Raw genomic sequence first — 16,586 nt, forward strand, 5'->3', positions numbered from 1 at the left:
CCCAAGTCAATGTTGAGGTGGAGACCATGTGAGGTTGAATTGTAGAAATCAGTACACAGAGACTGTAGCCAATAGTGGTTCTCTTGACAAATGCACTGTCAGGCAGGCAGAGAGACTGAAGCAGCAGCAGCTATGATGTCTGTTCCAATACCAAGCCAATCTGGCCCATAAGTAACAACATGGGAAAGGATAGTGTACATATACCAAATATTTTGAAACCAAGTTCCAAACAGAGTGATGACATGAAGTTCTCAGGCTAAGATACACTTATCAGTCTGGAGATTAACAGTCTGGGTTTCTACTTCAGGACTGGCTGTGTTGCCAAACTGATACTGGCAAGATCAACTTGCAGCCTGTAGGGGAGGACAAGCACTGCAACATTTCAACAGTCTTCCCCTCAAAGGTTGTGAGGTTCTTAGCAAAGACCACAACCATCTTCTAATCCAGGGGAGAAGTCCTCCAATTGCATCTTCAGAACTAATTTCAGCAGATAGCAAGACTGTTCCATGACCGGTCACAAATCATGATGACCTCCAAGAATGGAGACTTCATCAGTGTCAACAGATAGGCCACCAAGATAGAAGGTGCTGCTAATGGGGCCCAAGACAACTTTCCTGTCAATCTGGTTTCTGACTAATGTTTTGCCTCCTGACTGATATTTTACCTTTTTCTTAGGGAGGTCCTCAATACTGGCCACTCACCCATAGTGGGACATGGCATTTTCCATACACCTTAGTTTCGGAGTATGGCTCATTTTAGGTCCAACTTTTTTCTAGGGCAGATGCGTGCCATTCTTTCTGCCTGTGAGGCACACAGTGTTCCTGGGGTTTCCACACCTAAAGAGCAGGGACAGAATGCTCAAAGCAGCTATGAAAGCTTCCAAGGTTGGCTCTGCACATATCACTGTGTTACTGTCAATTAGAGACTGAAAGAATATCAAAGCTTGCACCAGGCAAGTTCCCTTAAAGATAGCATTCCATAGCTGGGGCAGTATAATAATAATACAGGTATTTATATACCGCCTTTCTTGGTCGTCAGATTTCTCCTCAGACTTTAATTCAAGGCGGTGTACATAGGCAGGAAATACTAAATCCCAGTAGGAATTTTTACAATTGAAGAAGGTTCTGTCTTTCAAGAACCACAACATTTCAGATGGATCTTTAATGATCTGGTATCACATTCTGGCCTCCATTTTCCTCCCACACAGGCTGACAGCGGTCAAAGAGCAGGTGGAATAACTCAGCATAACTCGGCTAGGCTTGTCAGCTGCTTCAAGGTCTCGCCGTTCACGTGCCGGTGGCCTCGAACTGGCGACCTTCAGATGTTATCTTCAGACAAACAGAGGCTCTACCCTCTAGACCAGACCTCCTGCCCAAAAGGCCCTTCTTCTCAATTGCCATAAGTATTCCCTCTAAGATGTGTGGCAGAGCAGTTGCTCACCTCCCAATTGAGCTCTGTACAATGTGGAGATCAGCAACCCAGAAGTTCAGCTATGATATGTTGACATGCAGTGGCATACCGGGGAAGGAGAAAGTGCCCTGGGTGCCAGGCTTGGGGGGGAAGCACCCCATTCACACACACACACACCCCCACAGCACTCAGTTGGCTTGTTGAAATCAGCGCACCAGTCTGAGGGCTGCCCCTTGGGGAACGCCCTACAGAAGCATTCTGAGAGCCAGGGAAGTCATACACAGCCTCCTCAGCCCTCGGAAGGGTTGGCCACCAGAATGCCTTATAAGGGGGAGGAAGCAGGCATGGGCGGGCAGCACCTCCAGGTGAGGAGTGGCACCCCTAGGGATGTGCCCCAGGCTAGGGAATGGCCAGGAATACCACTGTTGGCATGATATGAAAATTAAGTGGTGTTTCTCTTACAGTTAGCAAGGGAGAGCAACTGTCCTTATTCATCCCCCGACAGCGTATTTTCCAGTGGCTGTTTGCTAATATTTCTTTTACATCTTTTGTTAGTTTGCAAGAGCTTTTGAGACAGGAAACTATTGATTTAGCTTTATAGACTTCTTTGTTAACTTTTGTTGAAAAACATTATATAAATATTATTAATACTGATGATGGTGATGAATGAAGGATGGGCAGGCAGTTCTTCAGGTACCCTGATCCAAAGCACTCTTTGAACTGTACTCAGAAACAGCATGGGACCCAATGAATGTGTCTAAGCACTTGTGAGATCTATTCTCATTGACTAGTTCTAGTTAGCAAACTAGCAGCAGTGTTTTGAATTAACTGCAGTTTCTGGACACTCTTCAGAGGCAGCCCAGAAAACAACACTGCAGTCTAACCTGAACATGGACAACCATGGCTTAGGTCAGCATTTCTCAGTGGGCTCCTAGGACCCTTACAGGGGATGCACAAGCACAGCATAACTGACTGCCATCTGCCCCCTGCCCAGTTTACCAATCCGTCCCTCCAGCCTTCCCTGTGCATGATTGTCCTCCTTCATTTCCCTCTTGTTCTGGTTCTTCGTTGATATTCAGCGCTGGGCTCAGCACTGTGCTGGCAGTCCCCAAGACTTCGTGCATGTGCCGGCAAGGCTCACTGTGACTTCTTTTAGGAGTGTGGAAGGCTCCAGAGACTGAAAACTTTGAGAACAGCTATCACATACATATGCATAAGTAAGTAAACCTGCGGATCCAAGCTATTATGTCAATATTCTCCTTTGACTATAAATTCTCATTGCATGAATTGAGAGCTAGTTTGCTTGGTTTTTTTGGTAGCCCAAAACTGTAAAAGCAACTATAAATAAAAAAAAGTAATGACAGGCTTTTAATTTCAGTCTCTGAAACAATGCAAATAACCAAAGTAAACTTAATGAAAATTTTAAAACTATAAAGATAATTTACCTGTTCTAAATGCTTGAGCCCTTCATCATCATCTGGGTCAGCAGAAATATTCCCCATGCCTGGAGCAGCTGTGACTGATGTCTGAACAGGTCGTAAGGCAGAATTTGGATTTGTGTCTGGAGGAGGAAAATGAACAGGGGGAGTTGCATCTGGAGGAATCTGTGGTGAAGGCTGGACAGCAGAAACTGGCTCTATTAGAGGGAAAAAAACAGATATGAAATTATTTTATTGCCTTAGGGTCAGTGGACTTATCAGGAGCTCTAAAATGCTAGCTTCTGCACCATCCAACAAAGTGTTCTTAGAACATGACTCTTACTTGTTTAAAAAAAAAATAGAGAAAAATACTTCTAAGCTTCCGATACCAAACAAATTCTAGTTTGTTCTATAATATCAGTTGAATGCTATATGAGAAGCCTCAGTATTCAGAGTTTAAGACTGCACAAGTGAAACATTTTAAACTAATGACAGGCAAATGCAGTCAACAGAAAGCCACTAGTTAGACCACCACAAAGATGTGGAATTTCTTGAAAAAGCAACTTTTTAGTCCCAAGGAAACTTCTTTGCAGCAGGCTTTGAAAAACTGAGGAAAACTCCCACATACATATAGGATCCACCACCCACAGACAGCGTTCTGCATAAGTTACCTGGCTGCACAAGTAACTCCAAGCCAAGCTCCACACAACACAGAGCTTGGCAGCCTGGAATTTTGTGTGATGTCACTGCTGAGCATTGAGGGACGGTGTTGCAATACAGTCTCCATACCACATGCAAGAAGGGGTCTGCACACCAGCACAGATTAGAGGAAATAAACTTCCCACATACTCTGCTTTGTCAATGCAATCCTCTGAACACACTTTGGACATGCATTCTTCCAAGAGCAAGTCACAATTCATTTGCTTACTCCCCGCTGTTTTGATTACCTTCTTTATTGGGCACTTTGGATGCTGGGATGTCCTCCATTTTGTTCTCCTTAACTTCTGCTTTTTCTATTACTTCTGGAACACAGTCTTCCTTCCTTTCAAGGAGACTTGTTGGTAATGGCTCCTGTTGCTGGGGTTTAGGTGGAGTACCTGACCTGGTTGGTGGAGAAGCTTCTTTGACCATTTCTTCTGTTACTTCTGAAATAATGGTTAACATGACTTAGTAAATCTGGGACATGGAAGAGATATACAAGGAATAACTTGAGAACCTCTTTTACCTGCTGCTGTTCGCTCTGTCTTAACCCCTTCCCTCACGTGCATCCTCTCTAATTCTTTGGCTTCTTCACTGTGACTTCCCTCTGAATCAGACCGATCTTCTTCTACAGGTCGGAAATCCATTTCCTGTTCCTCTGGAATTGGCTCCTTCTGAACCTTCTAAATATAAAACATACACCTCAAACTTTGTACTACTAGTTAAAAACATAGGTTGTTACATCATGTTCACAAAAAATTCCTTACTTTTAAGGACAGGAATGCCCCAGATGAGTCAAAGGTTCCCATTTCTTCTTCTGCATCCTCCAAGCACCATTCAGGAAGGCTATCCCTATCATCATCCATACTGCCACTGCCACATCGCACTCTTCGATACCCTCGTTCATCATCCCGGTCTCGGAAATCAAATTCAAATCTTCGCCGTCGCTCCATGGGTTCTCTCCAGCCTGCAGAACGAGGGCCGTCTAAGGGGGCGGGAAAGTAACTTTACAAAAGAGTTCCATAGGGCAAGAACTTGTTTGGAATGAGAAAAGGATAGAGGAAAAGAGGACAGGGAAAAAGAGGACAAAGTGACAGAACTTCAGGACGCCACTACAGCTTATGATCCACTTTGAAACAGGCAATTTATAAAAGATTACCACCACCATCCTTCTCCAGAAACTGCTCCATATGAGCCAATTGTCTTTGGAGCCATTTTATGATAGCTGGAAGAACTGTGTGGTCTAACTATTCAACAAACTATAAGATTGAAAACAATTTCACTATTAAAATTCCATAACAATTTCACTCACTGCATTATATCATTAAGCCTCACAACCAGTTCAGCTACAGGGGGCAGCATTTGCTAATGAGACTTTCCTATGAAGCCCTAGAAAGTAAGGCATGTTGCATGTTATGGGGTTTACTTACACTGTTCTTATATTTGTCATTGGAAACCACTGACATAGTTATACTATTATATACTATATAGTATATATATTACATACTATACTATTAGTGTACCACTAATGCCTCTTCAAAATTGCTTCCCTTTTCTCTCTGTCCACTAAGTTAGCAACCCTTTTCTCCTGGAGTTTGAAGCGTGGCTTGTGATCTATGGTCAGTGATTTTATTTCTTGAGTCTGTTCTTGTTTTGCATGCTACTATGGTGAAGTAGCCAGCTGGCACAATAATTATGGAAAAGGATTTGTAGTGGACCAGCTTATTTCTAAGCACTGCTTTTAATGGCTGTGCAACTGTGACTTAACCTGAATGTGAGTGAGACAATGAGAGGGCACCAGGTGATGACTGCCGGTGCTAACATGTATCGCTACAATCAGGAAGGAGTTCTGGGTATCCAGGCTAATATCTGTGTGTACTTCTGAAATTTGGAACATGGGGACCTTTCAAATTGCAGCTTAGCATGCTAGACATCAGCTGCTACTTCTACTTAATCCTAATGATAGTGCTGTCAAAATCAAAACTCAAAGTATACAGCAGCAAGCCTCTTACAAACAGAGTTCAAGACATAATAGGTAACAGTAACTTATTCAAACACCTGTAGTACAGAACTATAATCAGCCACTTGGGAACTGAGGCAACTATCCCACTGATCAAATATATTCAGTTACATGTGTCTGAAGTGCTTAATGATTTGTGATTAGGGTACTCTCTGCTTGCAGTGAGAAAAATCTGTACTTGTATTAGCTAAGTTAGTTTCCCTTCTATGATGTCTCATGAGAAGGTACGCATAACTCAGAATGCATTGGGCTGTATTTTATAAACCAACAAGACATTTGTTAAACAAAAGCATTCTATTCCGGACCATAAAATCTTAAATATGTATGATTTATGTAGAATATTTATAAACTGCTTTTCAAACATGTTCTCAAAACATCTGACATAGGATAAAGAATAAGAAGATGGTGTTCTCTCTCTCTCTCAAAGGGTCTCTCAATCTTAAAAAGAAGCACAAGGGAAACACTAACAGCCACTGGGAGAGATGCTATCCAAAATATCTGGGGCAGACTTGACAAGCCCCACTGTGGGGCTTGGGGCTTTCTCCAGGGGAAGGGGATGAAAGTCTGCTTCTCCCAATGAGACCTCTGGCCACTTCCTGGAGCCCACTGGATCTTAGTAGGGACTGCTACTATCCACAGTTTCAGGTATCCACGGCAGTGGCAGGAACGTATCCCCCTGCAGATATGGGAGGACGCCAATACAGAGCTATGATGTAAAAAACCTAGTCTTGTTAAGCCGCAGATCTGTGCATCATTTGGAGAACCTGTAGTTTATTATACGGTTTTTAATTATGTGGTAAATAAAATTATGTGGTTTTAAAACCTATCATAGAAAAATGAGACTTAAGGATGGTTTCCTATTGGGTTTTATAGACAAATAAATAGATAGACCCCAAGTCCTGAGGTCAGAAGAGTGGCATTATGATTTAACCAAACCAGGATTCCTTGGGTGCATGAGCTGAGTGGGTAAGGGGAGTAAAGAGAACAGAATACACTCATAACAGGCTTCAGGTCACATTCATGACCCAAAAAACCACTGGTCTTTTGCTGGTCTCACAGGATAGTGGAAGGGATATGACAAAGGCAGGATGTAAATCAATAAATAAACTGGTTCTGCATCAAACTAACATTTTCAGACGTTAGTCTAAAAATAATTTAATAACTAAGTTTAATTCATAACTCAGATTCATGTTTCATCACCAGTAAGATACCAAACTGCTATCTATGAATTAAGGAGACACTACAGAAAGGTTGTATAGTACTGCACACAATGCAGAAATCTCCATGACAGACATTTCTTGTTGCTTCTTTTCAAGAAGCAGAAAATAACCTGATAATACTTCAGCCTCAGGATTCATCTGTACCACAGACAGATCTATTGACAGCTAAAACACAGATGAGAATCACGTTGTTCTTCGTTGAACAAGATAATGCTAAAAGGGACTTCAGTTACTCACATCCTAACTAAAACCCTCACATCAGATCATCATGAGGTGCTGGTTCAGCTGTTTTACTACTGTCGGGTAAGTTAGACACACTGCTGCTTTATTGTGCATTTATCAGATATCTCTGACGTCAGGAAGACACACAATGCAGCATTCTTTGTGACAAACACTTCTTTCCTAGCAGCAGAAAACATCTGATAACACTTCAGCCTCAGGATCTTGCGTGTCCATTAAAAGATATCAGACTTGGGCAACTTTTGGTGAAAAAAAGAATCAGAGAAGGTAAGAACAGCTCTGTTACTGTCCACCAGCATCTTTATATTTTCTGTACTAATTTTTCCTTTCTGACTTTGTTCACTTACTGCCCTTTTGGTCGGTCTGTGGCCACCCTTGCTATTATTTCCTCTCACCTGGACTATGGGGACGCCACCTCTCACCATCTCTTCGTGAACCAGCCAGTCGCCAACCTCCATCATCATCTTCACCATTTTGCTCTTCCCTGAAGATGCGCCAGTTCTCACTCTCAGAGCGTATAAACTCATGCTTCCTTCCTGCTGTTACTGTTCCAATTTCCTCAAAGTTTGGTCTCACTGCAAACAAGATGGGCAAGGGATGACCATGTCAATTATGAAAAGCAATTACACAATTTAAAATCACAAAAAGCTGGGGTGAAAGAAGACTGAAGATATTTTTCTTTGCTTTCCTTCTAATATATTCCTTTCATTAAACTATTGTCATGATTTTTGTGAGGCAAAAACCAAAGTTAGAATTTTAATCTTCAAGAAGGAGATTTAGAGAACTCGCTAGAGCACAGCTGTAACCATTTAAGAATGTCAAAAGTTCACTCTGTAACATGCAATGGAAGAGCATCTGCAGAGTTTCTGTTTGCATAAACAGTTAGATGCCACCTGATGTTCAATGAGATTGCTTTACAATAGTTCAGCGTTATCAAGACACTATTCCTGGTCACCACAAAGTTTATAGTGGCACAAAGATTCTGTTATTGTTTAAATGGAAGATGATGTTAAGCACTGCATTATCTCCGTAGAAAAATTGCATTTTATGTTCAAAACTGAACATCTGTAAGATGTCATTTAGAATGATGGATAATCTGACTCTAACATTTACATTTAATGGGTTGGCAGCAACTGTTAGCAAGAACCATAATGGATTATTGGCATTATAACCTTCATTGTTATCCATATTTCACAAAGAAATGAAAAAGTGAGGCTTCAAAGAAGCCCATAATGCTGCTTGCAGACATGTAGTTGGACAACAAAATTGGTGGATTTTGCATTTTGTGAAGTCCAGCTTTCTTTCTTTTTTTAATACATAGGACACTGATGAACTGAAGTCTGAACATTGCATATTGGAGAAAAGTATAATAGTTCTGCCATTTGACAGCAATATATGTAGCTGCAATAAAGGGTGGTACTAAAACATTACTGTCCAATTAGGCTCTCACAGAAGTTAGAAGAAAATGAGAGACTGAGTGCTATACTCCCCTATTTAACGCTGTAAGTATGCTTATTGGGGAGCAAGTCACATTGAGTTCAACGGGACTAAGAACACACATGCATAGGCCTGGGCCGATAGGTTCCTAATTATGAGATAATGCAGATCTGTTGGTCAACAGGAAGTAGTAAAGTTTTAAAAGACTGAAAAGTAAATATAAAGAATTGGATCAAACAATATTTCAAATCCAGCTAACAAGAACAGACTCAAAACGTTACCAATAATGATGAAGCAAACAGTGGTTTGGTCACCATTAGTTTACACTGAAAGGAAGAGAAGTCTAAAGACTACATGAAGTCTAAAGTTCTGTAAATATGCATGCAGCTTATACCTCTAGCATGTTCACTTTACTGGGTTTAAATTACTTAGCACAGAGGTTGGTGTTTGGCCATGATTTCCCAGGATGAAAAGAAAAAAGAAAAAGATCTGTGGCTTTGCCTCAAACTAATTGACTGGACTTCCTGAGGAGAAGGAGCAGAGAAAGGGCACCTGCATTCCATGTCTGACCCAAAGCCAGCTATGGTGTTTATGGAAAAGTTCAGATACAACAAAGACATCCAGCCAACAATGTCTACAGCTATGTAATTTGAAGTTTTAAAAGGGACTAACTTCAAAGTACTAAAGTGGTGTTCTGGAATACAATCTTTTAAGAACTTGTTTGTTGAGGATTTTTTTACTAGAATAGCAAATAATTATGTCAACAATCTTTCTATAAGATGTACAAACACACATACTGTTCTCTATTATAATAAAGAGAATTTTTTCTAGTATCTTTCTTATGTTGGAATAATACAACAACACTGTGTTGTTTTCAGGAATCTTATAACCTCACTGTGGCTTCAGGAATCTCACTGTGTTTTCAGGAATCTTATAGCCTTTTTCACTGTCAGCCACAAAGGTCCTAATCCAAACAATTTAGTGGGCAAATCACCAAATGTAAAAGTCAGTGTGTGACGCTCTGAGGGAGGTGCTTTTTTCAGCACAGAAATAAGTCAATTGCACACCCATGAATCAATAGCCACTAAACACATTTGGAGGCTGGAGGTCCTTGTTCCTGGAATATATATATAGAGGAAAACTTGCCATATGTTCATTTCAGTTTAGTCTATCTTTATTTCTGAACTTCTCTGCATAGGTATCCCTTTCATATACTATTCTTTCTCCTAGAGTCATGGGGGTTTCCTTAGCAAAAGTTTCATTTTAAATAGGCACAATCTACAACATAACCCATAGATTTCTTTTTCCAGACAGATTAAAAGGGCATATACCAGGGACAATTATGCAATTGAATAGACCAATTTTAGGAAAATGACATAGAAGAATGATGTGATACCTGCAATTAAAAGAAATAATGTACTTATATGCTGAGGGGACCAGGAATGACACACATATATTGGGAGATGCATATGCTTGTTTGAGCAAAAGTGCCTCTTTGTCCCTAAAAGGTCACTTGCATGTCTTTCAGTTTTGTGGTGCTGGGCCTCAACATGTATTATCATATTCTCTACTAATGAAATGAAGAATTAATGTTTTGTATTTTGCTGGGGGAGTGAAAAAGGAAAAAACATGAGGGAGATTTCAGTTTCTAAGTAGCATTATATTGGTCTACATTAATAATTTTCACAGCAGGTCTTCAGTAGTTTCACTGCAAACAATCACAGTCTTTGTTTCATAGATCCTCTTAGGTCTGACGTTCGATCAAAGTCCTCACATCAGCAGCTAACTAAGGAAAAATGTGAAATGCTGAACTGCATTACAAAGCTACCCTCACAGTGCATGTAAGTGCTTCTGGAAGGTGGACATCATGGGCCTCTTTTCAGCTGTTGTCTTTACTAACTGTGACACTTGCAAACTAACTCAACCCACAGAAAAAATACTGAAGGCCACAGATTTACCCAATGCAAATATGTGGTTCAGTCTAGTCTTAAAGTCAGCATAACCATATCTTCCATTTCAGAAAAATTCTCCAATACATATTACTTCTCCTGTTTTAAAGGCAATCCTATGAACTCTGCTAACTAGTGAGACAAAATAGAGATCCATTAGAAAGAGGTTTTGTATTTATAATCAGATGTGAAGTAATTATCTATAGCACTGTACTTTGATATCTCCTATGAGTGACATATTTGGCAATTCCAAGATACACACACGTATTTTAGAAAATCTGAAAGGGAAGAAAGCAAAATAAAAATACCTTCAACTCAACTGCCTGACTTTGGTTGGAAGAAAATATAAAGTGTGAATTCTTAACAGCTACCACAAGAAAAACTGAATGGAAAACAGTTCTGAGGAATTTCATTCCTTTGAACTTCCAAGTAAAACCTTAAGTAAGATTATGCAAACCTAAAAACCCCATCCTGATTAAGAGAAAAAATGCACCCCTTTCTCCAAGTAAGTTCTTGTGGATTTCTCCACAGCTGCTAGGCTATGTATTGGGTAAAGAAAGCTCTAACAAATCAGCATTCTTTTCCACATGACCACAGCTAATTGGCCCCCCTGCAGACCAAATGACCAATCACATCAGCTTCATATGAAAACCAACCCCCCCACATTATAAACCCTGGAATGAGACCTATAGCCCATTTTGAACAAACATTCTTCCAAACTAGTCATCAAAAGGAGTTTACTTCCTTGCACTGGGATCATTCTATAGAGATACAAGAGAGCTTTGCCCGCTTTCCACATCCAAGGCATCCACGTACCTCCCTTTCCCCCACAAGATAGATAAAAGCTACAAGATACTGGTAAGTACATGATGCTAGGAGAATATCACTTTTGAATGACTGTTTCTAGTTGTATGGTTTTTGTTTTTCTGAAACAAATATGAATTTTTGGAGCATTTAGACAGGTTTGCTTAAAAAAATGCCCACTGAAAAGCCTATTTTAAATATTGTAGGATTTACTCAAGGCAGTTTTGTTTTTTGTTTTTAATGAACATTGCCTGAAGGCAAATTCCAGAGCCATAGTCCATAATGAAGCGCATCTTTTCTGTACAGGTAGATCACCAAGAGTAACCTAAATACCTACCAAGGCCCTCTGCCTTTAATCAATAAAACAGATCTTAGCTGTGCAGTTCCAAAGGGGCATTTCTTTAAAAATCAACAGTTCGGTGATTGCAGCCAGATTTGAATTTCTATTCAGATTAGCTCGACTGCTATGATCCAGTTGCCACTGCAGTCTTATAGATATTTGAGATATTTGACACAAAAGTGCAGAATTCTGCAGGAACTGACTGTGTGCTTATTATTAGAAACTGAATCTCTAACTGTATTTTGAATTACCAAGATTTTAAATAATTGTCCAGGCCACATCAGTCTCTCATCTTTATATATAAAGGTCTTGAACAATGTTATTGAATACAATGGGACTTCTAAATCAATGTGTATAGGATTGTACTGTGAATTTCCTCCCTCACTGTGAATTTGTCTAGCAACATCTATAGCAATGTAAAGAAATATTTACAAAAATATTGCAACTTTTCTTATTTTCGATCATCAAGACAATAAGAGATTCTGTTGTAGCTGCTTAAGGGGTTTGCTCACCACAGAACTCAGCAGCAATATTCTCTCTCTGCTATTTACTGGATAACATTAAATGCTGAAGACGTTCTGGAAATTTAAATTAATAGGCTTTTTTAGTCATGTGCATAAAATTAAAAAACAGGAAAGGTACAGAATAGTCTCCATTGATTCTGCACATACAAAATGTAAACCCTGAACACCATCAAAGTTCAAAATCTTTAATGATCTTTAATTTCATCACTATTTCTTAGTCACATAGAGGAATCTCACTTTCTGTACTATACTTGGGAGATGTACAGGAATTAGTGAAGGATAGTTCGTGCATAATAACATTGTCTGCAAAACTTCTACCAAGAAAATTAAGTTTTTAAAATCTGGCAAGGATCCAAATCAGAATTATTTTGTTTGCTGTATATATCTATTATGTTGCCATTATGTTATAGATGTACTGTCTTGTTTTGCAATATTGCATTTGTGGCACAACAAATGTCTTATCCTAAGCGTACATGTATGAACTCAATCTTAAAACTGGGTTATTAGTAAGCTTAACTGTACAACCTAGAATGTTATGATAAAAAATACACATACCCCTACACTTTTCACGTTGCCATAATTAAAGTAAGTCCTTATTCTATAGCAAGTTTGCTACCTAAACCCATGCAAGTTCAGTTTCTCCACACCCATTCTTATAATGGATATATTAAATGCAAAAAAATCCTTGTTCAATAGGAAAGAGCGAAAGCAATAAAACAGTCATATCCCACTAAAGCTATTCAAAATTTATATCACATTTTTATTTAAAGCCAAAGGCCTTCTAGCTGAATTTACATACACATCTGTTTACCAGGCTGTGTCAACCAAGCTGCTGTGCAATAAGCCTCACTTGTTTGTTCTGACACTATGCAAAGATTACATCTTTTAACCCTCTCCTGTTTCTGCTCAAGCTTTTTCAGTACCCTTGTTCTATCATCATGGTGCCATCTCAGGCATCTATTCCTTTCCTGGGATAATCTCAAATGCAGTACCACTGTATACTTCATTCCACCTTTAAAGAGCTAGGACCTTTAAAGAACTGGGGCAGCAGTGTGGCAGGAGAAGGAATGTATGAGGATAAGTGGTAGCAGGAGGTGGCAGAGGCGATGTCACTTGGTGGCTTCTTGGGACAGCTGTTACTCTAGAAAAATGGAAAGCCACTTGGTTGTAACAAGCTGCGCTAATACCTTTTCTATCCAAGAAATCTATATAAGCAGCCAACCATCTTTTAATTGAAATAGTCTATGTCCTGAAAACTCTGCAATGAAATTCCATTATAAGGCCTTTACATGAATTATTCTGTCAAGAGCAGCAGTTATAGAGAGAATTACTATGAAGTCTGGCAATTTGGTAAGAATAAAGAATTTGTTTCATATCAACTCCCACTATTTTCTAGAAAAATAAATTTATACTATCATATGAATTATATGATGTATCCATTTTGTTTTCTTTTCCAAAATGGAATGGCACTTGACAATAAAATATAAATACATGATGCTGGGAAATTACTTTTACATCTTAATCTTGTGGTTGTTAAACTGACACTTAAAAGTATCAGGTGTTGTCTTCTTTATTGAAATCCAAATGAATAAAAAATCATCCCAACTAATACATGGAAAAGATAATCCATAAATTTCAGGTTCCTTACACTTTATCAGTTTTAATGCCCATCCTGTTTTACTTAAAAAGATAGGCACTTGCAACTAGATAAGATCCTGACTGTAATCCAACAGCTATATTCATTCTTCCTAACATGAGAGGGAAACATAAGCAATGCAATGTCTTGCCATTAGATGTGAATGAAAACCGGATGGTTTGCAAAAGCTGTTAAATAACCATAGCTAACTTGTTTGCACTTATAGCAACTTGTCAATGGGAATTACATCACAAACCTGCCTACTAGTTTTACCTGCAGTGACATATGGTAGAAGTGAAACCTATTTGTAATATTGACGGGTCAGCCCAATTTGCAAGAAGCCTCTTTCTCTATATTGTAACTGTAATGTATCCCCAGAAAAGGTGGTGGAATACCAGATGAGCAGTAACTTTTCTCTCACTACTGTCAATAACTACTCTTGTGCAGAATAAATCCAGCAACAAAAACAGATACAACTAGCAAAAATTCACCAGCAACAGAGCAATGGTTTTGACCTTTCGCCAATGTAAGGGCACCATTTTGTCTATTAGATGAGTGGCTATTTGATCAGTGCCAGGACTTTTGCACCAGATACTGCTACATACTGAAACAATATGATTGGGCCATAATAGGACTTAAGAACAAACATGTCAGACTTCTGGACTGTAGCCTTGAAGATGCAGGTTTTGCTATCAGTTTAATACCATCTTTAAGTTGTTCTGTTGGGTTGTCTGAACAATAAAGTTTCAGTCTACAAAGTACCACACTCTTTTTGTGGAAACCTAGGCTGTTGCCCCCTTTGTAACACTGAAACTGTGGAATATGGCACCCTATCCTGCAATAAAGGGAACTATGGCATATACAAGTTCTGTTGTAATATCTGAAGATGTATTTTCAGACAAAGGCTGGTTAACATGCCTTTACTAATTGAACAAAATGTGTCTCTAAAAAAAAAAAGAGAGAGAAAAAAATGTAGAAATGCAATCTGCCGAGACGGCTATATCACACAAGAGAAGCATCATCACTATAATCAGAAAATAAATCTGTTCTTATGGGACCCCTGGACACCTGCTGCCCGGCAGTGAGACCAGGAACATGACAGAACAAACAGCAGTAGGAGGCTCAGCTCGGCAGGCAGAGCTCCAAAGTATGCTTTTCTGCACCAAAAAAGCCCTCCCATCCACACTGCTGCCTGTTGCATTATATCTGACCTCCCACCTGGAAGTAACTGACCATATCAACATCAGTTACTTCCAGTGGTACTTTGAATAGGTGGACCATGTGAAGGGGCATGGTGGAGGACAAATGTTGAGAAGCACTGCTACAGTATTTGAATATTCTCATCTCTAAATTCTTCTACTCCGACTGCTTTGTCTGTTTCTGCCTGCAGTTGTGTCAAACCCTCTTCCAAGGCTGAATGCTTTTGCTCTTCCCCAGTACTTTCTTTAGGCTGTTCAGTTTCTCCACCAAAGTTCCAGGGTCTCAAAATGTTTTAAAAGCCTCTTCTGGAGGTGATTTAGAGATTTTCAATTTCCCTGTCCTGTAGTTCAGTGTATTTTCACTCAGAAGAGAAATTAACCAATTAATTCATCATGGATTCTAAGCGCACTCTGATGTTCTTTGAGAGTGGCTGCCATTTTGCTCTCTGGAACATGGTCAATTTCGCTCATGACTCCTAAGCACATAGTTGTTTCTTCAGGAAACTCTGCTCTCTGTTGCATCTGTTTCTTCATAGCTGCATGCATCTTGCATTTTCCTCATACAAATAATGAGATACCACCCAATATGATGTACTAAAATGATCTTAAACAGGCCAACATTAAGCTAGTACTTCTAAGGGCTCAATCCTAATTTGTGCTGGAACAGGCAGGCTGAGTTGCCTGTGCTGTATCCAGTGTAAGGTAGGTGCAGGTTGGAGTGCAACACAGAGCAAAGGGATTTTTGTTCCCTTACCCCATGACATGTGCAGAGCAATCCTAAGTGGTACTTAGGCCTGTGCAGGTCCCTTGCGCCTGCCCAGGAGAGTCACAAATGTGCCGAAAAGTACGTTTGCGAGTCCTTGTGAGCAAGCCGCACAAGCGCACAGAGGCTGAATCCAACCTCCACGGTGGCTTGCGTGGCAAGCCTTGTATCAGCCCAACTGGGCTGACACAAGGCTCTGGGGTGGGTGGGGAGGAGGCGGGAGGGAGGAGTTCCTGGATGTGTAGAGGGCGGATGAGCAGGTAGTGGGACTGGGATCCGGTAGTTATGCTGGATCCCAACCCCCATTCCCAGGGAGTTTGGAGTGGCTTGAAGCTGCTCCGCTCTCCTTGGACTTGTGCCACCTCTGGAGGTGGCGTGGGTTCAAGTCGAACCATAGGGGCCAGGGCGCCTTGCCCAGGGATAAGCGGAAAATTTCCCCTTGCCTCTTGTTGAGCTGATTCTGGCCCCTATCCTACGCTGGATACAGCACAAGCCTCTTGGCTTGCCCGTTCCAGTGCAGGATAGGATTGCGCCCTAACTCACCTTTTCTGGGGCTGGATTCAGCTCCTGCATGCCAGCATACATCTGTGCACTGGTTGTGCCTGCTCTTGAGTACTCCCCAGCATGGTTTATGGCACATGTGCGATACTTGGGAGCCAGCACAAGACAAGCTAAGATTGCTCTGTCCATTGGATTAGGAGACCTTCAAATCTTTATAAGACAACATCTGTGTAATAGTTTCCCTTGTAAGCAAAGAAAATTCTGAGCCAAGGAAATGCACTATACAACATGACAATTCAGTTTTGCTTAATATTATGAAAATGTAATAAATGTAAAATGTTCTCAATATACTCCCTTAATAAAATTTGTATTAGAGTCTTTGCAAAACATGAACTCTCTAAAAACTGTGCAGTTTGTGGCAGGAGA

At 40.2% G+C, this 16,586-nt stretch overlaps 1 protein-coding gene across 1 annotated transcript in view; it reads right to left on the minus strand.

The window, feature by feature from the left end:
* The window catches only part of GIGYF2 (GRB10 interacting GYF protein 2), a 104,001-nt gene that overhangs the window by 32,607 nt on the left and 54,808 nt on the right, over positions 1-16,586 (minus strand). The window contains exons 8-12 of the mRNA XM_066619059.1: positions 7,403-7,582; positions 4,295-4,512; positions 4,054-4,210; positions 3,776-3,973; positions 2,856-3,046 (exon numbers count right to left, since the gene is read on the minus strand). Of these exons, the coding sequence (XP_066475156.1) occupies positions 2,856-3,046; positions 3,776-3,973; positions 4,054-4,210; positions 4,295-4,512; positions 7,403-7,582 (944 nt within the window). The remainder of the gene's footprint in view (positions 1-2,855; positions 3,047-3,775; positions 3,974-4,053; positions 4,211-4,294; positions 4,513-7,402; positions 7,583-16,586) is intronic.

This window comes from Tiliqua scincoides, chromosome 3 (assembly GCF_035046505.1).
Source record: "Tiliqua scincoides isolate rTilSci1 chromosome 3, rTilSci1.hap2, whole genome shotgun sequence".
In the NCBI taxonomy this organism is placed as follows: domain Eukaryota; kingdom Metazoa; phylum Chordata; class Lepidosauria; order Squamata; family Scincidae; genus Tiliqua; species Tiliqua scincoides.